The 21,087-nt window shown below is 40.0% G+C and overlaps 2 protein-coding genes across 3 annotated transcripts; both read left to right on the forward strand.

Annotated features, from left to right (window-relative positions):
- The first annotated feature begins 1,048 nt into the window (after positions 1 to 1,048).
- On the forward strand, positions 1,049 to 13,663 carry HMGCR (3-hydroxy-3-methylglutaryl-CoA reductase). 2 transcript variants are annotated; one of them, XM_088535630.1, is made up of 19 exons: positions 1,049 to 1,247; positions 1,672 to 1,783; positions 2,242 to 2,329; positions 2,425 to 2,509; positions 3,202 to 3,307; positions 3,593 to 3,699; positions 4,264 to 4,380; positions 5,152 to 5,303; positions 5,996 to 6,240; positions 6,376 to 6,548; positions 7,093 to 7,287; positions 7,535 to 7,693; positions 7,876 to 8,033; positions 9,090 to 9,195; positions 10,142 to 10,312; positions 11,636 to 11,776; positions 11,876 to 12,034; positions 12,259 to 12,413; positions 12,565 to 13,663. In XM_088535630.1, the coding sequence occupies exons 1-19, from the start codon at positions 1,083 to 1,085 to the stop codon at positions 12,617 to 12,619; spliced, it is 2,649 nt and encodes an 882-aa protein (XP_088391756.1). In that variant the 5' UTR covers positions 1,049 to 1,082; the 3' UTR covers positions 12,620 to 13,663. The 2 variants fall into 2 exon arrangements, with proteins under 2 accessions (XP_088391756.1, XP_088391757.1); XM_088535631.1 differs by lacking the exons at positions 1,049 to 1,247; positions 1,672 to 1,783; positions 2,425 to 2,509 and having other exon boundaries at positions 2,222 to 2,329.
- A 6,243-nt stretch (positions 13,664 to 19,906) lies between these two features.
- On the forward strand, positions 19,907 to 20,734 carry LOC104567561 (mediator of RNA polymerase II transcription subunit 18). The gene is made up of 2 exons (XM_088535618.1): positions 19,907 to 20,000; positions 20,081 to 20,734. Exons 1-2 carry the CDS (start codon positions 19,928 to 19,930, stop codon positions 20,632 to 20,634), a joined length of 627 nt encoding a protein of 208 aa, XP_088391744.1. The 5' UTR covers positions 19,907 to 19,927; the 3' UTR covers positions 20,635 to 20,734.
- The last annotated feature ends 353 nt before the right edge of the window (positions 20,735 to 21,087 follow it).

A 21,087-nucleotide genomic window follows, 5' to 3' on the forward strand; every position in this document is an offset into this window, starting at 1 on the left:
TATTAAGTGAGGTTCTTATTTAAGGATCTTTTTAACTTTAAGATATAGTTGCATATTTACAATTCATCGTAGAGCTTTATATGTTTTTGATTATAGGCAATGAGAAAGCCAAATCTCAGTACTAATATATGTAAGAGAATTTTATGGCACGTTATTTCTATGCTATAGGACATGATTAAACATCCTTGATGAGTCTGAAGCTACAACGCAGAGCAAACAGACTAGGGTGTCGTTTATGTAACTGAAGGATGTACAGAGCATCCATGCCGCCAGTTTTGTGAAGGTGTGAGAGTTTCTGTTGGGTGTTAGTTATCTATTATAAGCACACAGGGATGATGAAATGCATTGGTAATGTGAGAATTGATTATTGGTGCGAAAGAACTGTAGGCAGAATGCTGTATGTGAGAAGGATTCATATTTTTGAGATGAAGGAAGCACAACTGTCTCAAATGTGATTAACTTCAATTACTAGAGAATATTTAGGAAATAAGGGAGACACAGTCAGAGAAGGGTAACACTGAAGTTTTGCTGTTGGTGATGTGCATGACATTGGTAACTTACATAGTTAATCAAGATTTTAATCAGAAGACTAAATAAAGAAATAGGGTTGCGTGAGCCCTTTCATTGAGATGTGATGCAAAACAATAAGTTGGGTTTGAAATGGTATCAAAATCGTGTGGCCATAGTGGATGCTAAGATCTGCCAGCACTCAGAGTAGTGAAGGGGAGAACCAACCTCTGTTTGCGTGTTTGAGGTGATAATAAGAAATCCTACTTAAACCAGGGAGATGGAGGGATTATGGGAGATGTGAAAACTTATGGTTGAGAAGGCAGCAGAGCAGATCATACTCTATTTCAGAAGATTAGAAAATATTAGTGTACTTATAAATGGAAAGTAGATGGATGAAGATGTGATGATTCCTTATTCATCTGTTATTTTTTTTGCAGCAAAACAGATTTTGAGGTGACTTGCAGGAAATTACAAAGCTTTATCCTTTATTCCCCAAATTCTCCTGCTTGCTTATATGAAATCTTCTTGTGTTGCAGATTTTCTAGGTTTGGAAAAAGAAAACAAACTTGAAAATGTTGTCCAGACTGTTTCGAATGCATGGCCTGTTTGTAGCTTCTCACCCATGGGAAGTTATTGTGGGAACAGTGACTCTCACCATCTGTATGATGTCCATGAAGATGTTCACCGGAAATGATAAGATCTGTGGCTGGAATTATGAATGCCCAAAACTTGAAGAAGTAAGAATTTACATTCATGTTATAATACTTGTTTTAATCAGTGGATCCTTAAATGTCTCTTAAGTAGAGTTTTTTCCAGGGGGGAGAGGAGGTACAATATGAACAGGCTATGATGTATTAAAAACAATGCAGTTATGCAGAAATTCCTTTCTTTGTTGCCTACTTCTCCCATGCTGGATATTGAAGGTCTATGCAAATGGTAGTGAGCCACAGGAGCTTTTCATTAAATAGAATATTTGATTGCAGGATATCTAGAGAAGAGGAAACATTTTGGTATTAATGAGAGATTAACAGTGATATTTTATTCCAAAATTGCTTTTTTTTTTTTTTCGGACACAGCCTCACAATTTAAATGTTTCTAATAAAGCATAAGAAGTGATTCCCTTGTGGGAGGGCTAACAAGATCACTTTGTGTCTTGAGCAGGATGTTCTGAGCAGTGACATCATCATCCTGACAATCACTCGCTGCATTGCAATCCTTTACATATACTTCCAGTTTCAGAACCTTCGGCAGCTTGGGTCAAAATACATCTTAGGTAATGGACCCGATTTTCTATTTGCTTTTTACATTTCAATTGTATTTTTTTAACTTAAAAAAGTGGTAATGAGAATGCTAATGTTAATATACAGAATTGGCTTACTTTATATTTTTGTTAAATAACATGATAAACATTGGGCTTCTGCATACATGAAAGCAAAGTTTTGAGAGGTTGTATAGAATTATATAAACATTGGAAATGTAGTTCTTGATAAAACTCTACTGTGTAAAACTCTTTAAGCTAATTTTCATCCTTGCAGATATGAAATGATTTATGGCTTTTATTTCTTAAATATTAATTAGAATACAGCATAGATTTTAAATATACATGTAAAAATAGCATTATTATCGGGTTGTATTTCAACCTATGTGTATATCATCTGAAATATTAGAATTTTGATTTATGATCAGAAATTATCTAAAGGTATGATTTATAATTTTTCTATTTTTTTTAAGGTATTGCTGGCCTTTTCACAATATTCTCAAGTTTTGTTTTTAGTACAGTGGTAATTCACTTCTTGGATAAAGAACTGACAGGTTTAAAGTAAGTAATAAGTACTTATTTTGGATTTCTTATTTCAAATGTTTTCCCATACAATAAAGCTTGAAATTGTTCCTAAAATATTCATTTTCTTTCAGTGAAGCTCTACCATTTTTCCTGCTTCTGATCGACCTTTCAAGAGCAAGTGCATTAGCCAAATTTGCACTAAGTTCCAACTCACAGGTCAGTTTTTTTTTGTTTTTTTTTGTGTGTGTGCTTTTTTTTGGTTTTGTTTTGTTTTTTAGACATTCATGCTCTAGTGTAATTCACATAGCTCAATATGAAGGATTTACAGTAAAGATAGCCTATCATACAACTTATTTTAAACTAGATTATGCATATAAATAATGTGCAAGGCAACTTACAGTAATTGTGACTATGCTACATGTACATAACATGCTATAATCAAATGTTACGTAATTGTGTACTATAGTATAATAGGCTGTACAAACCTTTTAAAGTACTGTTTGGAGAAGTACTTCAAAAACAGGTTTTTGCATGCATGTGTGTGCACATGTGCTCACACACACACACACAGAGCTTAAAGTTAGAGCTTAAAGGTTAAATGAAGACTGTATGCATTGATTTTGTAGGGACTTAAGAATACCTATTAGCCAAAAAAGGAGACATCCAAAATTAAATAATCTAGTGATATAAATAAAGACTCTTGTAAGTATAATAGCTTGTATGAGCTGTAATGATTAACACATATATTCTTTCACAGTAATTAATTTCTCAATGTGTTTTATAAAGCCTTACCACCATAATAATACTGAGTTTATTAATCAAAGTATCTGCACCCCTTACCTATAAAAATTTTGTGCAACTTTTCATTTTTGTCTTTATGCTAATGTACAGAAATTTCATTTTTTTAGGATCAAGTAAGAGAAAATATTTCACGTGGAATGGCAATTTTAGGCCCTACTTTTACACTGGATGCCCTTGTGGAGTGTCTTGTTATCGGTGTTGGTACTATGTCAGGTGAGTAATAAAATCCTAAGAATGTAAACCTTTTCGTGTAAAAAGACATGTTAAAAGACATTGGGATATTCATGGTTTCCAAGGAGAGCTGTTACCTGTGGGAGTGGGAAATGACTATACCTACTTAGCTGTTTATTTACCTTCCTTTTATAGGCACTTGATATTATTAACTGTATGCATTAAACTAAGGTACTGCAAAATGATTAGTACTAAACATACTTGGTTTTCATTAATCTGCAGATGTTAAAAAAATCCAATCTTTTTTTTCTTTTTTTTTTAATGTAGGGGTACGGCAACTTGAAATCATGTGCTGCTTTGGCTGCATGTCCGTTCTTGCCAACTACTTTGTCTTCATGACCTTCTTTCCAGCTTGTGTGTCCTTAGTATTAGAGGTAAGAGCAGTTTCATGAGAGAGCTAATGTAGTACTCAGGCCATGCATATTTCTTCATTAAGGTGTGTGCTAGCACATTGGTCCTCCTGCTGAAGTGGACAAGAGGCATAAGAAAAGTTATAGTGGTGCAACTGATGGACAGTGACTTGTTACCCTACTGCCAAAGACTTAAATCAATAGTGTGAATTCTGGAACGATTCACATGTCAAACTAACAGGTGTCCAGGCCTTTCACTACTTAAAGGCTACCTTAGGCTCACTCTTAATAATAAAACAAAAATGTGAAATTGAAGCTTTTTTATTCTTCAGACATGTTTGTTTCTTCTTGTTTACCCTACTGCCAAAGACTTAAATCAATAGTGTGAATTCTGGTTGAACTCCAGGTAAACGATCCACATGTCAAACTAACAGGTGTCCAGGCCTTTCACTACTTAAAGGCTACCTTAGGCTCACTCTTAATAATAAAACAAAAATGTGAAATTGAAGTTTTTTGTATTCTTCAGACGTGTTTGTTTCTTCAAACATGTGCTGAATAGGGCCTGTTTTTAAATTGTTGTTTTTGCAGCTTTCTCGAGAGAGTCGTGAAGGGCGTCCTATATGGCAGCTCAGTCATTTTGCTCGTGTTCTGGAAGAAGAAGAAAATAAACCAAATCCTGTAACACAGAGGGTCAAAATGATCATGGTTTGTGGCTTTTTTCATTTACTTGTATTTATGTAATGAATAAGCTGTTATTGTGCAGTTAATACAACTTTTGTTTCCTATAGACTTGTGCCCTGCAACCCAGTGCTCTTGTTCATTGTGGCAATTCTAACATCTTCTAAACCTGCATCTAAAGTCTTCCTGCATATGCCATTTTTGCTCACAACTGGTCGCTTCTTCACGTGCCCTAATTCCCTCCCTATTTCATGTACAAGTACCTTCAGCTTTCTCTTCTTGCTACTTGAGTAAGAGGAAGGGTGTGCTGGGACTGGTTCAAAGCTGCTAGCTTTAAGATAAGCTTTAAGAAAAGAAGTTAAGGAAAATGTGATGAGCTAATACTGTAGCTGTCCCTACACTCAGGACATGATAGGATGGGTTTCCCATGCATTGTTAGTTTTTGTGAAATTGGTGGAGGCTCGCCATCTTTCTTGGAGATCTTTCTTTCCACTTTATTTTTGTCTGGTCGGCTTTATTCTGTCTGGTATTTTTCTGCCCAAATAACTTTTGATTAAACACGTTTCAAGCCATGCGACCATAAAACACTTGTTTCTGTATGAAACATGCAAAAACATGTAAATGAATTTACAGCTGGAGAATGGTGTTGATAAGTGGCATGCAGTATCGGCCTTTAACCTTAGCCTTCTGAGTCATGGGAAGTTAAAGTACAAAATAAATAATGAATCTTAATAGATTAGATGCGTGGTTACAGCTGAAAACTTAATGATTGCTGTTTTGTTTTGTTCTTTACCACAGTCGCTAGGTTTGGTTCTCGTTCACGCCCACAGCCGCTGGATAGCAGAACCAGCAGCTCAAAACAGCACTGTAGAAAACGCAGTGGGACTGGATGAGAATGCGCCCAAGAGAATTGAACCAAATGTTTCCCTGTGGCAGTTCTATCTTTCTCGGTAGGTTCCTTCACAGCAGAGAAGTATTTTTAATTCATTAGAATGTACTGTCCAGCACTGCTAGTGATGGCCTTAGGGTACTGTGCTGCTGTAAACCAGCTCTGGCTGCTCCAGGATATCTTATAACCTGAGATGGCATCTTCTGAGAGGTGTTTCAGTAGTGTGACAGTCTTGCAATCTTCTTAAAACAGTGTGATTATGGTCAGGAACCAGCTGTTCTGGATGCGTTGTGCCGCTAGCACTGGCACATTTCTGAACAGACCAAAAAAGACTAGACTTTTGTGACAGCATGGGAGTTAATTATTTGTGCAGAATTTCTGACCCTTCTCACAAAACAAAAGATAATCTGTGTCATTATTCCTTTTCTGTGCATTTTTTTCCTCTAAAGATAAGAGGCAATGTGCAACTCAACTATGCTATTGGCTCACAGCTCTGCTGAAATGCACATTGTGATTCCGCAGTATTTCAGAGAACTCAGCAGTGTTTCTCTTAGTTTTTTTCCCTCTTCCTAGTAGCTTAGCTTATGCCATAGTAGTACTGATTGTCAAAGGACGATAACTGCATCTTCCTGCTTCATAATTTTGAGATGGTTATTAAATGAATTTGATGTGGTTGTTCGATAGTGAATATTTTCAGTAATTTCTCTCACTGAGATTGCTTTTAATTTTATTTATTTATTTATTTATTTACAGAATGGCCAGTATGGATATTGAGCAAGTAATCACTCTTGGATTAGCCCTTCTTCTTGCTGTGAAATACATTTTCTTTGAGCAAACAGAGACTGAATCCACACTCTCTCTGAAGAATCCCATAACATCGCCAGTGATGGTTCAGAAAAAGGTCCCTGAGAATTGTTGCAGGAAACAATCTGGACTTCCAAAAAACAACCAGAAATCTAATACAGTAGAAGAAACCTTGATTTCCAAAGATGGAAATGGTAATTTTGAGCATTTAAAAATCTTATTCCCAGATATTTATATCAAACTCTGTGAATTCTGTAAAGCCTGTTTTATTTAGAACCAAATCTTAAGTTTTTTGTAAACTGAAGTTCATTTTAATTGTTTTTACACAGCTGAAGTCATAAAACCTGTGTTAGCAGAGTCTTCAGCCAGGGCTACATTTGTAGTTGGCAGCTGCAACCCTGTGGAAACTTCTGCAGTTCTTAATAGAAAAGAAGAAGAAACTGAGTTACCCAAAGAACCACGTTCTATTGAGGAATGTGTTCGTATACTTGGAAATGCAGAGGTATAGACTTTTTTTGAGTAAAATCAAAAATTTTGATCCTATTCATTGTGATGTCTTACTTCAGAGATCTATAGAGCTTTTATAACTGAGGGAATGTGTAAATATTATGGCATAGCATGCTAGACCACTCTTTTAAGCCTGCTCTTTTAGAAGTCATTTTTGCTTCTCAATTGTTTTTTCCCCCCTTTTAAAAATACAGATAGAAAATGTATATTTGTTCATTTTTCTTAAATTGTAAATTAATGATCCTTTGTTACAATACTTCCCCCTTTATTCCCAAGATGAGAGGGGTACAAAGCCAGTTTCTACAGTCATTCATGACACACCAAGTAATTCAAGCTTCACCGTAAATCGTGTATATTAGTAGATATTTGAATGAAAGGCTTTTAGCCACGTTCTTGCCTGCTATTAAATCTCACTGACAGTTAGCTTCCATAGATACTGTCTGATAATGGTGAAAGTAAATGTTGCTATTGGAAACATTTTAAATTGTTTTCATCAGTAGAATCTCTGCTTTTTCTCCCCACACCCTTTACATTTTCAGAAGGGAGCAAAATTCCTTACGGATGCTGAAGTTATCAGCTTAGTTAATGCTAAGCACATTCCTGCATACAAACTGGAAACCTTGATGGAAACTCAGGAGCGTGGGGTGTCCATCCGTAGACAGATGTTATCTAAGAAACTCCCTGAACCTTCGTCTTTGCAGTATCTTCCTTATAGGAATTACAACTACTCTTTGGTGAGTAGAAGGCAGACAAGCAAAGCTCAATGTAAAAACATTTTCCAAATACATGGAATATCTGCTCATAGTAATGTCTGTGAGTTAAAGTGAACTTGGTCAAAGCTGCTGTGAAAATTGCAAGCACAAATTTTGGATTTTGGGAGTTTTTGCTAAGATAGCTCTTTGTAATGACAGATGTAATGTGTACTGTGCTATAATATCGTACATATGACCTTAATGATGATTTTTCTGTTATTCTTGTAAGGTTATGGGAGCTTGCTGTGAAAATGTGATTGGCTATATGCCTATTCCTGTAGGCGTAGCAGGGCCGCTGGTCTTGGATAACAAAGAGTTTCAAGTTCCTATGGCAACTACAGAAGGATGTCTTGTGGCAAGCACAAATAGAGGATGTAGAGCCATATGTGTAAGTAACTCCTAGAAAGAAGGTCAACTGTTTAATTGCTTGACCCACTTAAAAACTTTATATAAAACAAATGTTTAACATTTCTTTTTGAGGGGTCTGGGAGCATTTAAAGGATGTTTTGGTTTCCTGAAATCTAAAATTCAGATTTGGTGATCTTGCTTCTTTTCTGTGTTGACTTTTAGCTTGGTGGAGGAGCAAGCAGTCGTATTCTAGCAGATGGGATGACCCGAGGGCCTGTTGTAAGGCTGCCCACCGCTTGCCAGGCTGCAGAAGTGAAGGTTTGGCTTGAAAGCTCTGAAGGTTTTAAAATAATAAAAGAAGCTTTTGACAGCACAAGTAGGTTAGTAAAATGGTTACCTGGGCCTTATTTTCTGATGCAAGACTTCCATGAACCCTAAAATGCTCCCGTTTGTAATTCTGCGTGTTGTAGCTTAAGAAGTTACATATGGCTGTCTCATTTAGCATGAACGTAAGAAAACAGCAGGGTTTTTTATCATTTGTTGCTGTGATTTTCTGCAATATCCTATTATCTGTGGTAATAAGTATTTTCTGATTATAAGTAGTAAATGACTGGACCATAGTAAAAAGTGAAATTGAGTAATACTTTATATGTTTTTATTTTGTCTTAGCATTTAAAATAAATGTACGACTTATTCAGGCTTTTAGTAGTTTCTATGCTAAAAGAAGTTTAAAGTTTCTGGAATCTAGCTTTCAGATGGTATTATTAATAATATGTTAGGCCTCAGAAACCATAGAGCTGAAATGGTAAGAATTGTAAGATAGCGTTAAAGATAAGTGTATTTTAGTCAGAAGACTCTTCCAAGACTTGTGATTATTTGCCTTTAGGAAGGTTATCCGTATCAGTTATGCTTCTGACTAATCTGAGTGTCATTCAAGGCCATACATGGATCTCAGCTAAGTCATTTGTGCTGCTCTTTAAAAAGAGTATTTTCCAGTTCTTCCTTGCCTTTAATTTGCATGAATAAAGCTCTGGCTTCTGGAAGATAAAATGTTTTATTTTTTTGCCCTCCAAGGGCAAGATCCAAGAGTTTTCAAAGGCCTCATTTTTAGTTGGTGGTTGGTAGTCAGCTATTTTGGGGAGTACGACAGGGTAAAACTTGTGTTAGCACTTCAGGACCCTACATATTAAAGTCCATGGCTGTTCACTTGGAGGAGTAGTAAAACATTACATTTCGAAACTCCATCTCAAAAGTTCTTTTGAGATAACCGTGCACATAACTGAAGATTTATTTTTCCATGCTGAGCAAGAAAGAGTGCAGATATCACAGGGCAATTTAGAGAGTGATATGCAATAATTTGCGTTTGTTACGCCCATAGAGTTAGTTTAAGCTTTTTCTCATTGAGAACTGAACGTTTTCATTCACTTTTCTTGCAGATTTGCTCGCCTACAAAAACTTCTCATCAGTTTGGCTGGTCGTAATCTTTATATCCGCTTTCAGTCTAAGACAGGGGATGCAATGGGAATGAATATGATTTCAAAAGTAAGGCCCAGTCTCCTTATGTCTTCTAATTTTTTAAAGAAACATACATTTGTGCACTGCCCATCTGAGACTGCCTGGCATGTGAAGACAGAATGAGATAGGACTTGTAGGCAGGACACATCTGTTTGCAGTGCCATAAGATTATAAAACTGTTTGACCTAACCTGTTTTTTTTTTTTTTTTTTTTTTTAAGTAAAGCTATAAACAGTGAAAGACAAAAGGTTAAAGTCATTTTGTGTGGGAGTTCTTCTTGTGTGTTTGTTTTTTTAAGGGTAGTCCTGGTGGTGTAGGACTGCTTGCTCAGTTCCTTTGGAAACTCCAGCAGTAGTTAATTTGTTGCTGGGCTTATCAGTCCTTGTGAAGAAAGGATTGGAATCTGATGAGTGGCAGCAAGCGCAGCCATGGGGAAGAAACTGAGGCATGATGCAGCTCGGGATGAGGAAAAGCCTTGTATTGGCTGCGTCTGACTGCCTCTCATATGCACAGTTTACCCACATAAAATACATAAATGGGTCAGAGGCACTGTAGCTGAAATTTGTCTAATTTCCTAATACACAGAAGCTCCTTCCCACCTCATTCAAAGTGAATTATTTTCACGGCCTTCATGTTTAGCTTTGCTCATGTTGTACGTTCAGTAAGGTGTGTATGTGCCCATTCTGGATACATGTAGAATGTATCCAGAGAGGCCAGACATACTAGGAAGGATCAAGGACTTATTTATTACAATTTATTGTTCCTCATATTTCCATGTGATTACTAAAACAATAGCAATGATGCTACCATTTTCACTGCTTCAGATTCCTTCCCAAAACCCTGTCCCTTCTCTTGGCTGTAACTGATGGTTTGAAGTTTTAATCTAATCTCGCTGTTCTGCTCTCCTTGATTAATGTTTTACAACCACAATGGGATACTGTTTTTTTTAAGGATATCTGTGTATCTGCTAACAGGGTACTGAAAAAGCACTGGTAAGGTTGAACGAAGAGTTTCCTGATCTTCAGGTTATAGCTATTAGTGGGAACTACTGTACAGACAAAAAGCCCGCTGCCATAAACTGGATAGAGGGAAGAGGCAAGTCTGTTGTGTGTGAGGCAGTCATCCCAGCCAAGGTGGTCAGAGAAGTGAGTGCCTGCTTTCTTCTATTCCAATTGCATATATTTTATGAAACTGATATTGTGTTTCCTAAATATGAAATAAGTTATGTTCCATATAGGGGTGATTTCCGCATGTTGTATTGTTTTCAGACTATTGCTGTAGGATAAGCCATTTCTATTGAGAACATCTTTTATTGTCTTTTGCACAATTCCGGTATTCTCTTTAAAGTTCACATGCCTCCCTAGTACAACAAAAGCAGATAGTCAGCTGCTTCACTTAATTCCAAACTGCCTGAGTTTCCAGAGATTATGAAATTAAGCATTTACAGCTCTGCCAGTGCTAGTCCCTGGCAAACACATCCTGCAGTGTAGATGCTATCTTAGATTCTTTTCCCTGAGCTGGCAGGACTGGCTACATGTGTCAGCCAGGTTGGCTCATGGTGTTTCTTGCCTATTAACCTCACCTCCAATTATTGGCAAAGAGAGACAGGATCCAGGGAGGAGGTTAATACACCATACCTATAACGCTCTGCCACTCATGTGTTGTTCAACTTTTTACGTTCTCTGTAAATCTCAAGTTTTTACAGCTCTCTAACAAAACCCCATCCAAATGAGCTTGTGTCTGTATGAGGAATCAGCAACCAGATTATTCTAGCGTATACTGCATGTGTTTGTTACCCATGGATCTTTTTCAGTTCTAGCATATTATTTCCAAAATCTGGAGGCAGTTGGATACAGTATTCAAAGGGTGTCTGGAGCCTAGATTTATACACTGGCACAATTATGTTTTCTGAATTTGTTTTCGATTAATTTTTAACTATTGACCTTTATAACTAGTACTTCAGAAAAGTGCTAAGAACAGTATCTGTTAAAACCCCAGATTTTCATTCCAGATTAATAGTGAGGAGCCCATCATAGTTTTAGTAACTTTAGACTTCCGTCTGCCCTCAAACATGTATATGACTACATCTATCTGTATTCAACTCTATATTACTTTCTATCTTCATCAGTATTGTAGATCCTTGTGCAAGTTTTTGTCATCTTTGTTTTTACCAAACTGCTTATACATTTTATACTGAAGATAAATGAGTGTTCTAAAAGGCGACAGAAGGAAGTTGATTAATTTTTCCTCAGAGGCCTGTACAAGTCCAAACCCCCAGCACTGACTCTTCTGTTGTTACTTCATAGGTGCTCTGCATCTGAAAGTTTCTTTTGACCAAAAAATAAAAGTAGATATGGGCACTGAGTCGAATTCTATGAAGTAAACTATGGGGCCCTGATTAACCTGAAATAGAGTATTTTAACTCCTGCCTAAGGAACTGTGTAGTTAAAGTGTACTGCTCTGCCTAGGTATTGAAGACTACTACGGAAGATATAGTTGAAGTCAATATAAACAAAAACCTGGTGGGTTCCGCGATGGCTGGTAGCATAGGTGGCTGCAATGCACACGCAGCAAACATTGTGACAGCCATCTACATTGCCTGTGGTCAGGTAAGTTGCTCCGTACCAAATCAGCCTTTTAGAGCAGTTAATTCTCAATTGGACATTTAGTTGAATGCTTTGTTTTTGTTTTTCTTCCTCAATCGAAAGGATGCTGCGCAGAACGTGGGCAGCTCTAACTGCATCACTCTGATGGAGCGCACCGGCTCCAGCAAGGAAGACCTGTACATCAGCTGCACCATGCCCTCCATAGAGATCGGCACTGTTGGGGGAGGCACCAACCTGCTCCCGCAGCAGGCCTGCTTGCAGGTACAGACTCACAAAGCTCCTTTGCCATGGTGTAGGCGTTGTGCACAGGTAATACTGTCAGAACGGGCCCTCTAGAAAATCTGTGGACTTGAGATCTAATTTTTAAAGCTTAATATACTTACTATTGAAGAAGTATAAAGCTTGTCAATCGGTTATAATTTGGTAGAAGTTATATTTAGCCTAAATGTACAATGGATTTATAATAGTTTAATTTTTCTCTTCAGATGCTAGGGGTTCAAGGTGCAAGTCAAGATAATCCTGGTGAGAATGCCCGTCAGCTTGCCAGGATTGTGTGTGCTACGGTGATGGCAGGGGAACTCTCACTAATGGCAGCTCTTGCAGCTGGGCATTTAGTCAAAAGCCACATGATCCACAATAGGTAAATGCAAAAATCTGTTTTTCTCTGTTGCTTCCCCCCCTTTTTTCATTCATAGTTGAAGATTCCATAATAATTACATTAACAATTGTAAAATATGATAGTAACATATCACTTTAGCTATGTAATGTGGTCATCTTACTGTTTTTGTTAGGTCAAAAATGAATCTGCAAGACCTTCAAGGAACCTGCTCTAAGAAAGCAGCTTGAATACTAAACCAGCTTTAAAATGAAGAATTATTTTAGCAACAGAGAAAGTGCACAGGAAAAATTAATGTAATCTGTGAAGTTTAAAATGAAAATCACCTTCAGTTCAATTACTTCTGAGGAAGGTAAACTGAAAGATCAATGGACTTGCAATCAGTGAAACTACTTATGCCTTTGACCTACTCCAACGGTTACAGATGACTTCATGATAGAGGTCCTCTCCATGGTTTTGAATGGCTTTAGAATTCTTACCCTTTTATTCATGGCTTTCTGAAGGGTCAACCTTCTGTTTTTGCAGGTTAAGAGTATTTTGACTAGTAAACTCCTAGTTGCTACCAAGGTGAAAAGTAATATAATGTACTTTGCATTTTTTTAAAGTGTCTAAATTTGGCTAGAATACACTGGTCCTTGCCATCTTTATTTTCTGGTTAGCAAGGTATGTTTTAAGGTGATGGCAAGCCTACTTACTTACCTTCTATGAACTGCCAATTTTAATTTTGTTCACAGTTTAAACTTAAGGTTTAGGCTATGAGACAATTTTATAAGTTATTAGTTCTGTAGAAGCATCAGTCTATAGTCCTTAGTTTGCTGCTTTTTAGCTAGGCAGCATTCAATATTTTAACTCCACAATTTAGGTTATTCTGTTAAGGAAAATTCAAGATGTACAGAGTGCAGAATTATTAAATATAATCTTTACTGTTAGGTCATTTTGTTCAGGTAGAAAAAAAAATCTTAAACTAGAACTCCAAAAAAAAAATTATATGTCAAACAATTTAATTAAATGCAGTTTGTTAAACTACTTTTGATAGAAGTGGATTCAAACAACAGGAGTCAAGGACAGATGTTTACACTTCTTTTAAAAGAAATCTCTTTAAGTACAGTGTGTTTGCATACTCAGAATTTTTTAGTGTTTCACACTTATTCCCCGTTAAGTGTGTATCCACTCCTGAAAACTGAGATAAAATAAAGCCAGAGGATCACACTGTTCTTTAATACTGTATTTTTTATTTTTTCATTTTTAAACTTTTTTTTTGAGGGGACATTATTTATTTTAAAAGACTCTTACGTTGCCTTTTTTTTTTTTTAATGAGAAGTGCTCACTAAGGGAATCGAATTAAATGACAGATAAATAAAACAAACAGTTTATGTATTAAAATACTGCACTTGGACCAGTGAAGCAACCTCAGGTGTTCTTAATGTAATATAGAAAACCCTTTTTTTTCTGGTTCAATTTATCTTTGGGAAGCTTGTTAAATGCATCATCCTGTTTAGGTGATCAGAGAAGGAAAACTGCTAGTATGCTTGGAGTTTGTTAGTTTGTTTTTGTTTGTTTTTTTGGCTTCTTAAATTACCAGTGGATTGGTCTAGCTGTTTCTTACAGAAATGCAGTGGCGTTTCTAAAGGGGGTGACTAGCAAAGGTGCTCTTCTAATGTGCAAATTTGATACAAATCATGATGAGTTGTTTTGTAGTACATTGATCGATACATTAATATTATTGTAATAATCTTGTAAAAGTAATGCGCAAGCACGAAGACTTACTACATGCTAGATATGCTGTGATAGCATGTAAATATCATGAATGTCTATCTTCCTGCAGTATTGTTGTTAATAGCTACCGTTTTATTTAAGGAAAGAGTGGAACTACTTTGTTTCTATGTTCATTCAGTGATATTATTATTTAAAGTAACACTGCACTGGCAATAAATGGTGGTTCAGTGTTCATTTTGGTAAATTTAACTGACATTCTGTCTTGCAGAATTAACATTTTGTATTACTACTAAATTGTGTACATTTTGGTACAGACTACTTTTTCAGTTTCAGTAAAACAATGGAAAACCTACTGGCTTAATTGTGGTATGTTGACCTTAATTAATGTCTTAGTGGCGTAAAAGGAGAAGGCTGAGGAGAATAAGATTGGACATATAACAGCCACAGAGCAGCGATATGTTACCAGAACTTCTCACCTTGCTGGCAGAAGCCTGTTCTCATTCAAGCCTTCCTGAAGTTGAATTACGCAGGTTGCCCAGATGGGAGAACTGATTCACTTCAGCCTTAGTATTACCTTCTGTTGAAGCCTGTTTGAGTGTTTCTTCTATTTTCCAAATGACTGCAGAATTGCACTTTTGGCAGTCTCTTACATGCCTACTGAAAGATCGGGAGAAATACTTTTTATCTGTTACTTGGTATCTGAATTTCTATCAAGATACATAGCACAGTTTACATATTATTCTTCCAAGACAGGTCAACTTAGAGTGAAGACCTGCCATATCACATGAAGAATTATTTGATATTAAAAGTTCCAATAACCGTGCATCCTAGCGAGCCCATTGATCCAGTATTTAATCAGGATGCCACTAAAGATCCTGGAAATTATTAAAACCTTAGAGCTCATTCCCATGTGTGATCTTAATGTCCATACAGTGTAGCCTGGATTCTTATTCAGTCTCTTCTGTGCTACAGCTATTAAGCCAGAATTGGCAGTTAACATTTCAAACTTTAGGGAACTGAAAGATTCTTACTTAAACACATTACAGTAGAATATTTCAAGATCGCTGCAAAGCCAGACTGTTTCAAATGTTTTAAAATCTTCAGTGAAATTAAAAACAGTAAATCTGTGTTTGATAACTAATTTGCTCCCTGCTTTACCTGGACTTACCTCCTTTCTTCTGTGCGTTGCAGTTCCTTTCCTTGTCAATGAAAGCTTCAGCTGCCTGTGGCTTTGAAGCTCTGCAGCACCAGTTGTATGAATTTTTGTCCCCCTTAACTTACCCTGCTGCTTGAGGAAAACTTAAGTTACACCTTACCTCGGCTTGCTGCTGGGCCTTATGGGCTGCTGCTCACATGGATCCATGATGATGCCTATGGTACTTGTGTGTCCCGAAGCTAAGGGAACAGGAGCTGGTAGCGGGCAAGTCTGTCCAGCAAGGACCTCCGCGCAGACATTGTGCACCAAGTCTAAGTCTAGCTAGGGCTGTTGCTACACCCAGCATTACTTTGATGGATGCTACTGTCAGCACTACACAGGGGAACTTTCCCCATCCTGTGGATACAGCCCTTCTCTGTCCATTCAGCTGCAGTTTGAAGTGGGGTGAGAGCCTTTTTTCTTTCTTTCTTTTTTTTTTTACAAATACCCTCTTAAAAACATGCACCTTAAGACAAGCGTTCTGTCTGCATGCGCTATGGGGAGCTGTGTCCGTTTCCCTGCCTCTCTGGCTGTGGTTGTGGTCTGGCTGTGCTGGTGCTGCAAAGCTGCAGCAGATGCTGCTGTGGGCGGCAGAGGGTGCGCTCCCTGCAGCAGCCATTCCCCTTGCCCGTAGTCTCGAGGCAGTGCTGCGTGGGCAGGTACTCCTGGCAGGCACGCTGTGCCTCGTGCCCACAGCAGTTACAACGTGACACTTCCAGCACTGGCACCTGTCTCACTGGGCAGCAAAGGTCACTGCTGGCCTTGAGAGATTGCTGCTTGCAACCTATTCCATGAGAGGAGGAAACCTCTGAAACCAGTCTTATCTCCACAGTGCCTTTGGAATACATCATATAATGCCAAATTGCCTACAACTTCCCATCTTTACAACCGATTTATGTGCAAGCAGCTCAATTACCACATGGCACACAAAGGATTCTAGCCCCAGCTTTCATCAGTCTCCCCCAAATCCAGAATCCAGCAACACTCCCATTCTTACAATTCAGGGGGATAGAAACACTATGTCTTGGCAAGAGTATTTGCCGAGCTCCACAACAGAGAAATAAAGATGAACCTCTCTTGCAGAGAATCATATAGGGGTGAAGTAACTGTGCCATAAAATGATACCAATGACCTGTGTGACCTGGAGCCACCAGATTGGGGCAAACCTCTTGTGCTCACTGCAAGCCTAGCTGTATGAAGCTGGAGCTTCTAGCGCTCCCACTGCTACCACAACATTGTTTGCCAAATTGCTGCCCTTTAGCCTGTAATAGACTGCTAGGCTCTAAGGACAAGCAGAAGGCAAGGCCAAAAGGGAGGGTTGTAGCCTGGTAATCATTAATCTGCATTGCCGGAAAACAGCCATTTAGTCACCCCGGAGGAGGCAGCGTCACTGCTGGCAGCTGTGTAAAGATTCACTGAAAATCCTACTTCCCAAAGCGAATGGCAATGGTGCCACCCTCTTGCCCAGGAGTGAGCGGAATGGGCAGGCTCAGCAGCTCCAGGGAGAGACTTCACTGACAGAAGAGATTCTGAATAAACAGAATAGCATTTTTTCAGGAACTATCTTGTCTTTCTCATGTGATAATTGCTTCTCTGCAAGTCTAATTAATTCGACCATCGCTAAAGAAATGTTCTCACGGCAACTTCTTCAACATTTAAAACAAAGCACAATAAAAATAGTAATAATGTTTTTAAAAATCAAGTGGACACATTCTTATAGCATGAAAACAAAAATGATCTTCAGTTTTTGTTTTGGTAACATGGTTTAAGAGCCAACTCTGGAAGCCACCGCAGCTTAGGCTGGCCAGCTCTTTAAGCTACCTCAGTTGAAAATTTTCCTATTTTGTTACATGGTGCAGAATAAATTGTAATTTGTATCACACAAACTAGTTATGACTATAGGTGATCAGTTACAAGATTTTTTGCCATCTTTGGTTTCTGTCATTCTCTGCAAGCTTATGTATGCCATTAACTTAAAATGGTGCCTCACAAACTGACATACCCTTGTGCTGAAATGAATTATGAAACATTCTTGAGTTACCTGTTAAGCAATTGCTGAATTAGCCCAGTGTTGAAATTCTGTCAGCAATTTGTAAAAAGTTAAATTATGTAATAGAGTCATGATACGTTATATAGCTGAATGGAGTAACTTTTTAACAGTCTTGCATGCAGATTTCTGGGCTGGAAGGCTTTTTATTATGAATTCACTGCCAATGAATGGAAAGTGTGGTACACCTGCTCTGAAAGCATTTCTGTTATAGGAAGTTGTAAAATGAGAGGCAGGCCCAAAGCCTGTGGATGGCTAGAAAAAATGTCCAAGTTGTAATAAGAAAAAAGCAGAACAAAAGAATACATTAAGCTTTTATCTAATAGACCCTCCCTTTACTGCTCATGCTACTTCAATGTACAAACAAGGGCTGATCACCCATTTCACCAGATATTTTACTTCAGACGTTCTGCAGGGAGGACTCTGCTCTGAACTGGAAATTTTGGGATCCAGAGTTGAGCCTATGTTCTGGCCCAAGATGCACATCCAGTTTCCCTGACGCAGACAGAAAAAAAGCATCAAAAGCAACTGAGCAGAAATCAAATAGGTAGCTGGGAGTAAGGTGCTTTCTCATTATTTCTATCCCAAATTCTATCTATCTCCCATCTGTCTGGCCTGCTGCCTTTTCTGCCTCTGCATCCATCTTCAGAAAGGGCAAAGAAGGCCCCATTCAAGACACCTTCCAGGTATAACCGTGCACTCCAGGGCAGCAGCCCAGCAGCGGCAGCACTGTGTCAGTGCTGCCTTGGACACAACTGTGAGGGGATTTGGGAGAGTTCTCTTTGTGCAGGTGGAAAAGCCACTCGTGCTCACCTGTTTTGTTTAGTCCTACCCGCAGCTTGCCCATTTTAGGGTGACACTGGTGTTCTGCTTTGTTTTGCATAGTTCCTAACACGATGGGGCTGAGTTACTAGAGGCAGCTGCAGTTAGGGAATTTCAAATAACATGTATGTCAAATCGGAAAGGTAGACACCCCCTTTGCTGATATCACTTTCCTCAAGCATTTGTTTTAATGTTGTCATATACCTCTGTTAAGCAGAGCAAGGAAAAGGGGAAAAAGAGAGAGGTCTTATGCAAACTGTACCTGCAAAACATGCTTTTGTATTTTGAAAAGTGCATTTTGTCTCTTTTTCACTTTTCCTAGCTATCTTTTATACACACATACAATTTTCATCCTAACTGCATTATGACCATGTTAACTAAAGCTGTTACGTACACAAAAGAAAATCTAATTCATGTTCCTAGAAGCGTAAGGAAGCTTTAAAGCTGTAAGTCAAGCCTTTTGTTTACTATTTTCTCTGTGTATTTCCACAGAGGCCTCTCTGGGCAATCAGGGTGACAGGCGGTGGCGGTCACCGCGCGTGCACTTTCTCCCTGCTACACTTTACGGGGAGCCCTTTAGGGCTGTGCTTCTGACTAGCTCCCACCTATCGGGGCTTAAGCAAAACCTATTACTATTTTTGCAATTTTTCTTCGGAGGTGTTTGACCCCTGTCAACATTTATATTATTTTTGGTAGAGAGGGGACACCACCACTGCATGGAGATACTAACCGGTAACGGAAAGACACGTCGTGCTGGTTACTTTCCATGGGACATGAAGGACTGCAATACTGAGACACTGAGTTCAGAAATGACAAGAGTCACACAAAATGCAGCACAGGAAAAAACAAAATAGCTCTAAATTTGTGAGCTGCAAGACTGAATGGAATTAGCCCATAGTGACCTGGTGAGAAACGTGAGAAACGGAGCAACTGTGTTGCTGCTGTCTGAACTGCATATCCCCCTTTCATGCTCGGACATCGCAGCCACCCTGCGCAGGCAGGAAGGGGACAGAGCTGCTGAAAACCTCGCACCAGAGTTACCTGCTGTTTTCACTGAGGCTCCTGCTTTCAGCTAGAGTCAGACTGGGGACTGCGCTTACAGAAATGCCTTTCCACAGCCCAAATCAACAAACTGCAATTTAATACTTTTAAATAAGAAAAATTAGTAGAAAATAGTCAGTTACACACAACACATTATGGATTATTTAAACTGAAAATATGGGAACACGCCATAAAGCAACATACTCTTTTACCCTCGCATATTATGCTGATTCTATACAAACGATCTCAGTTAAAAAATGTAATATACACATAAATATACATATCATAACAACTGCTTAAGAGGCACCAGCTTCACCCCGAGCATTAACGCAGCCAGCAGGGGACGTCCGCGACGACCCTACCCGATTTCAAACGACGCCTTCAGCGCGCCCCGCCGCGCAAGGGGCGGCCCCAACCGCGCGGCCGTTGGGACCCGCCCCGAGCGCGGAGCAACGGCCGCGGGGCCCCAACGGCCGCAGGGCCCCAACGGCCGCGGGGCCGGGCCCGCCCCGCCCCGCCCCGCCCCGCCCCACCTTCCCTCCGCGCGCCGCCCTCGCCTCAGCGCGTCCCGCCCCGCCGGGCCGCGGGGTGGCGCTGCCGCGGGGGCGGGCGGCGGCGGCTCCGCCCCGGCCCCGCGCAGGCCCCGGCCCGGCCCCGCGCAGGCCCCGCCGCGTCGTGCCGGGTGACGCCGCTTGGTGCGGCGGGCGGCGCGGCGCCATGGAGGCGCCCCCCGTCACCATGATGCCCGTCACGGGCGGCACCATCAACATGATGGAGTATCTGCTGCAAGGTGGGCGCGTGGGAGGCGGCGCGGGGCGGGGGGGTGGGGAGGGCGCCGTGCCGCTCACGCCGTGTCCCCTCGGCCCGCAGGCAGCGTGTTGGACCAGAGCCTGGAGAGCCTCCTGCACCGCCTGCGCGGCCTCTGCGACAACATGGAGCCCGAGACCTTCGTGGACCACGAGCTGGTGTTCCTGCTCAAGGGGCAGCAGGCGAGCCCCTTCGTGCTGCGCGCGCGGCGCGCCCTCGACAAGGGCGGCCTGCCCTGGCACCTGCGCTACCTGGGCCAGCCCGAGATCGGCGACAAGAGCCGCCACGCGCTTGTGCGCAACTGCGTCGACATCGCCACCTCCGACAACCTCACCGACTTCCTCGTCGAGATGGGCTTCCGCATGGACCACGAGTTCGTGGCCAAGGGGCACGTGTTCCGCAAGGGCATCATGAAGATCGTCGTGTACAAGATCTTCCGCATCCTCATGCCGGGCAACACCGACAGCATCGAGCCCCTGTCGCTCTCCTACCTTGTGGAGCTCAACGTGGTGGCGCCAGCGGGGCAGGACGTCGTTTCCGATGACATGAGGAACTTTGCTGAGCAACTGAAGCCTTTAGTTCACCTGGAGAAAATTGACCCCAAAAGGCTAATGTGATTGAGAAACCAGGCAATTAAGGCATTGGTTGCAGTAGTGAATCCAAAGCAGCTATTCCTTTAAAAGAGCTTTGGAGGACAAATTAAAACAGGGGAGGGGAATAAAGGGTTGCACGTGGATGTTTTATCACTTGCAATTACTCTTTTTTCATTTGTACATGTGAATAAAAGCAAATACTTGAGAAGACCAACAAACATTAATATCAGTATTCTTCTTCCTACCAGGAAAAAAAAAATGAGTTAGAAGACATAGAGCCTAACAATCCAAAATATCAAACTTACTGGAATTCATCCTTCTGTATACCCACATCTCATCACTGCCCTTTTTTAGACACTGTTTTCTTATACTGTCTAGCAATCCTTTTTCTTCCAAGTAATACCCCTTACTGCAAGATTTGGAAAGTGTTGTTTGACATAAGAATAAAATCAGGATCTACACATCGTATAAGAGACT

This window comes from Tinamus guttatus, unplaced genomic scaffold, assembly GCF_059628265.1.
Source record: "Tinamus guttatus ecotype Peru unplaced genomic scaffold, ASM5962826v1 Tinamus_guttatus_pri_ptg000637l, whole genome shotgun sequence".
NCBI lineage: Eukaryota > Metazoa > Chordata > Aves > Tinamiformes > Tinamidae > Tinamus > Tinamus guttatus.

Bases quoted from the DNA above. Each gene is read 5' to 3' on its own strand.
- HMGCR (XM_088535630.1), top strand. From the start codon at position 1,083: ATGTTGTCCAGACTGTTTCGAATGCATGGCCTGTTTGTAGCTTCTCAC. The intron at 4,381-5,151 runs GTTTGTGGCTTT...TCTTTACCACAG, and splicing joins AGAGGGTCAAAATGATCATG to TCGCTAGGTTTGGTTCTCGT. The intron at 8,034-9,089 runs GTTAGTAAAATG...CTTTTCTTGCAG, and splicing joins GCTTTTGACAGCACAAGTAG to ATTTGCTCGCCTACAAAAAC.
- LOC104567561 (XM_088535618.1), top strand. From the start codon at position 19,928: ATGGAGGCGCCCCCCGTCACCATGATGCCCGTCACGGGCGGCACCATC. The intron at 20,001-20,080 runs GTGGGCGCGTGG...CTCGGCCCGCAG, and splicing joins GATGGAGTATCTGCTGCAAG to GCAGCGTGTTGGACCAGAGC.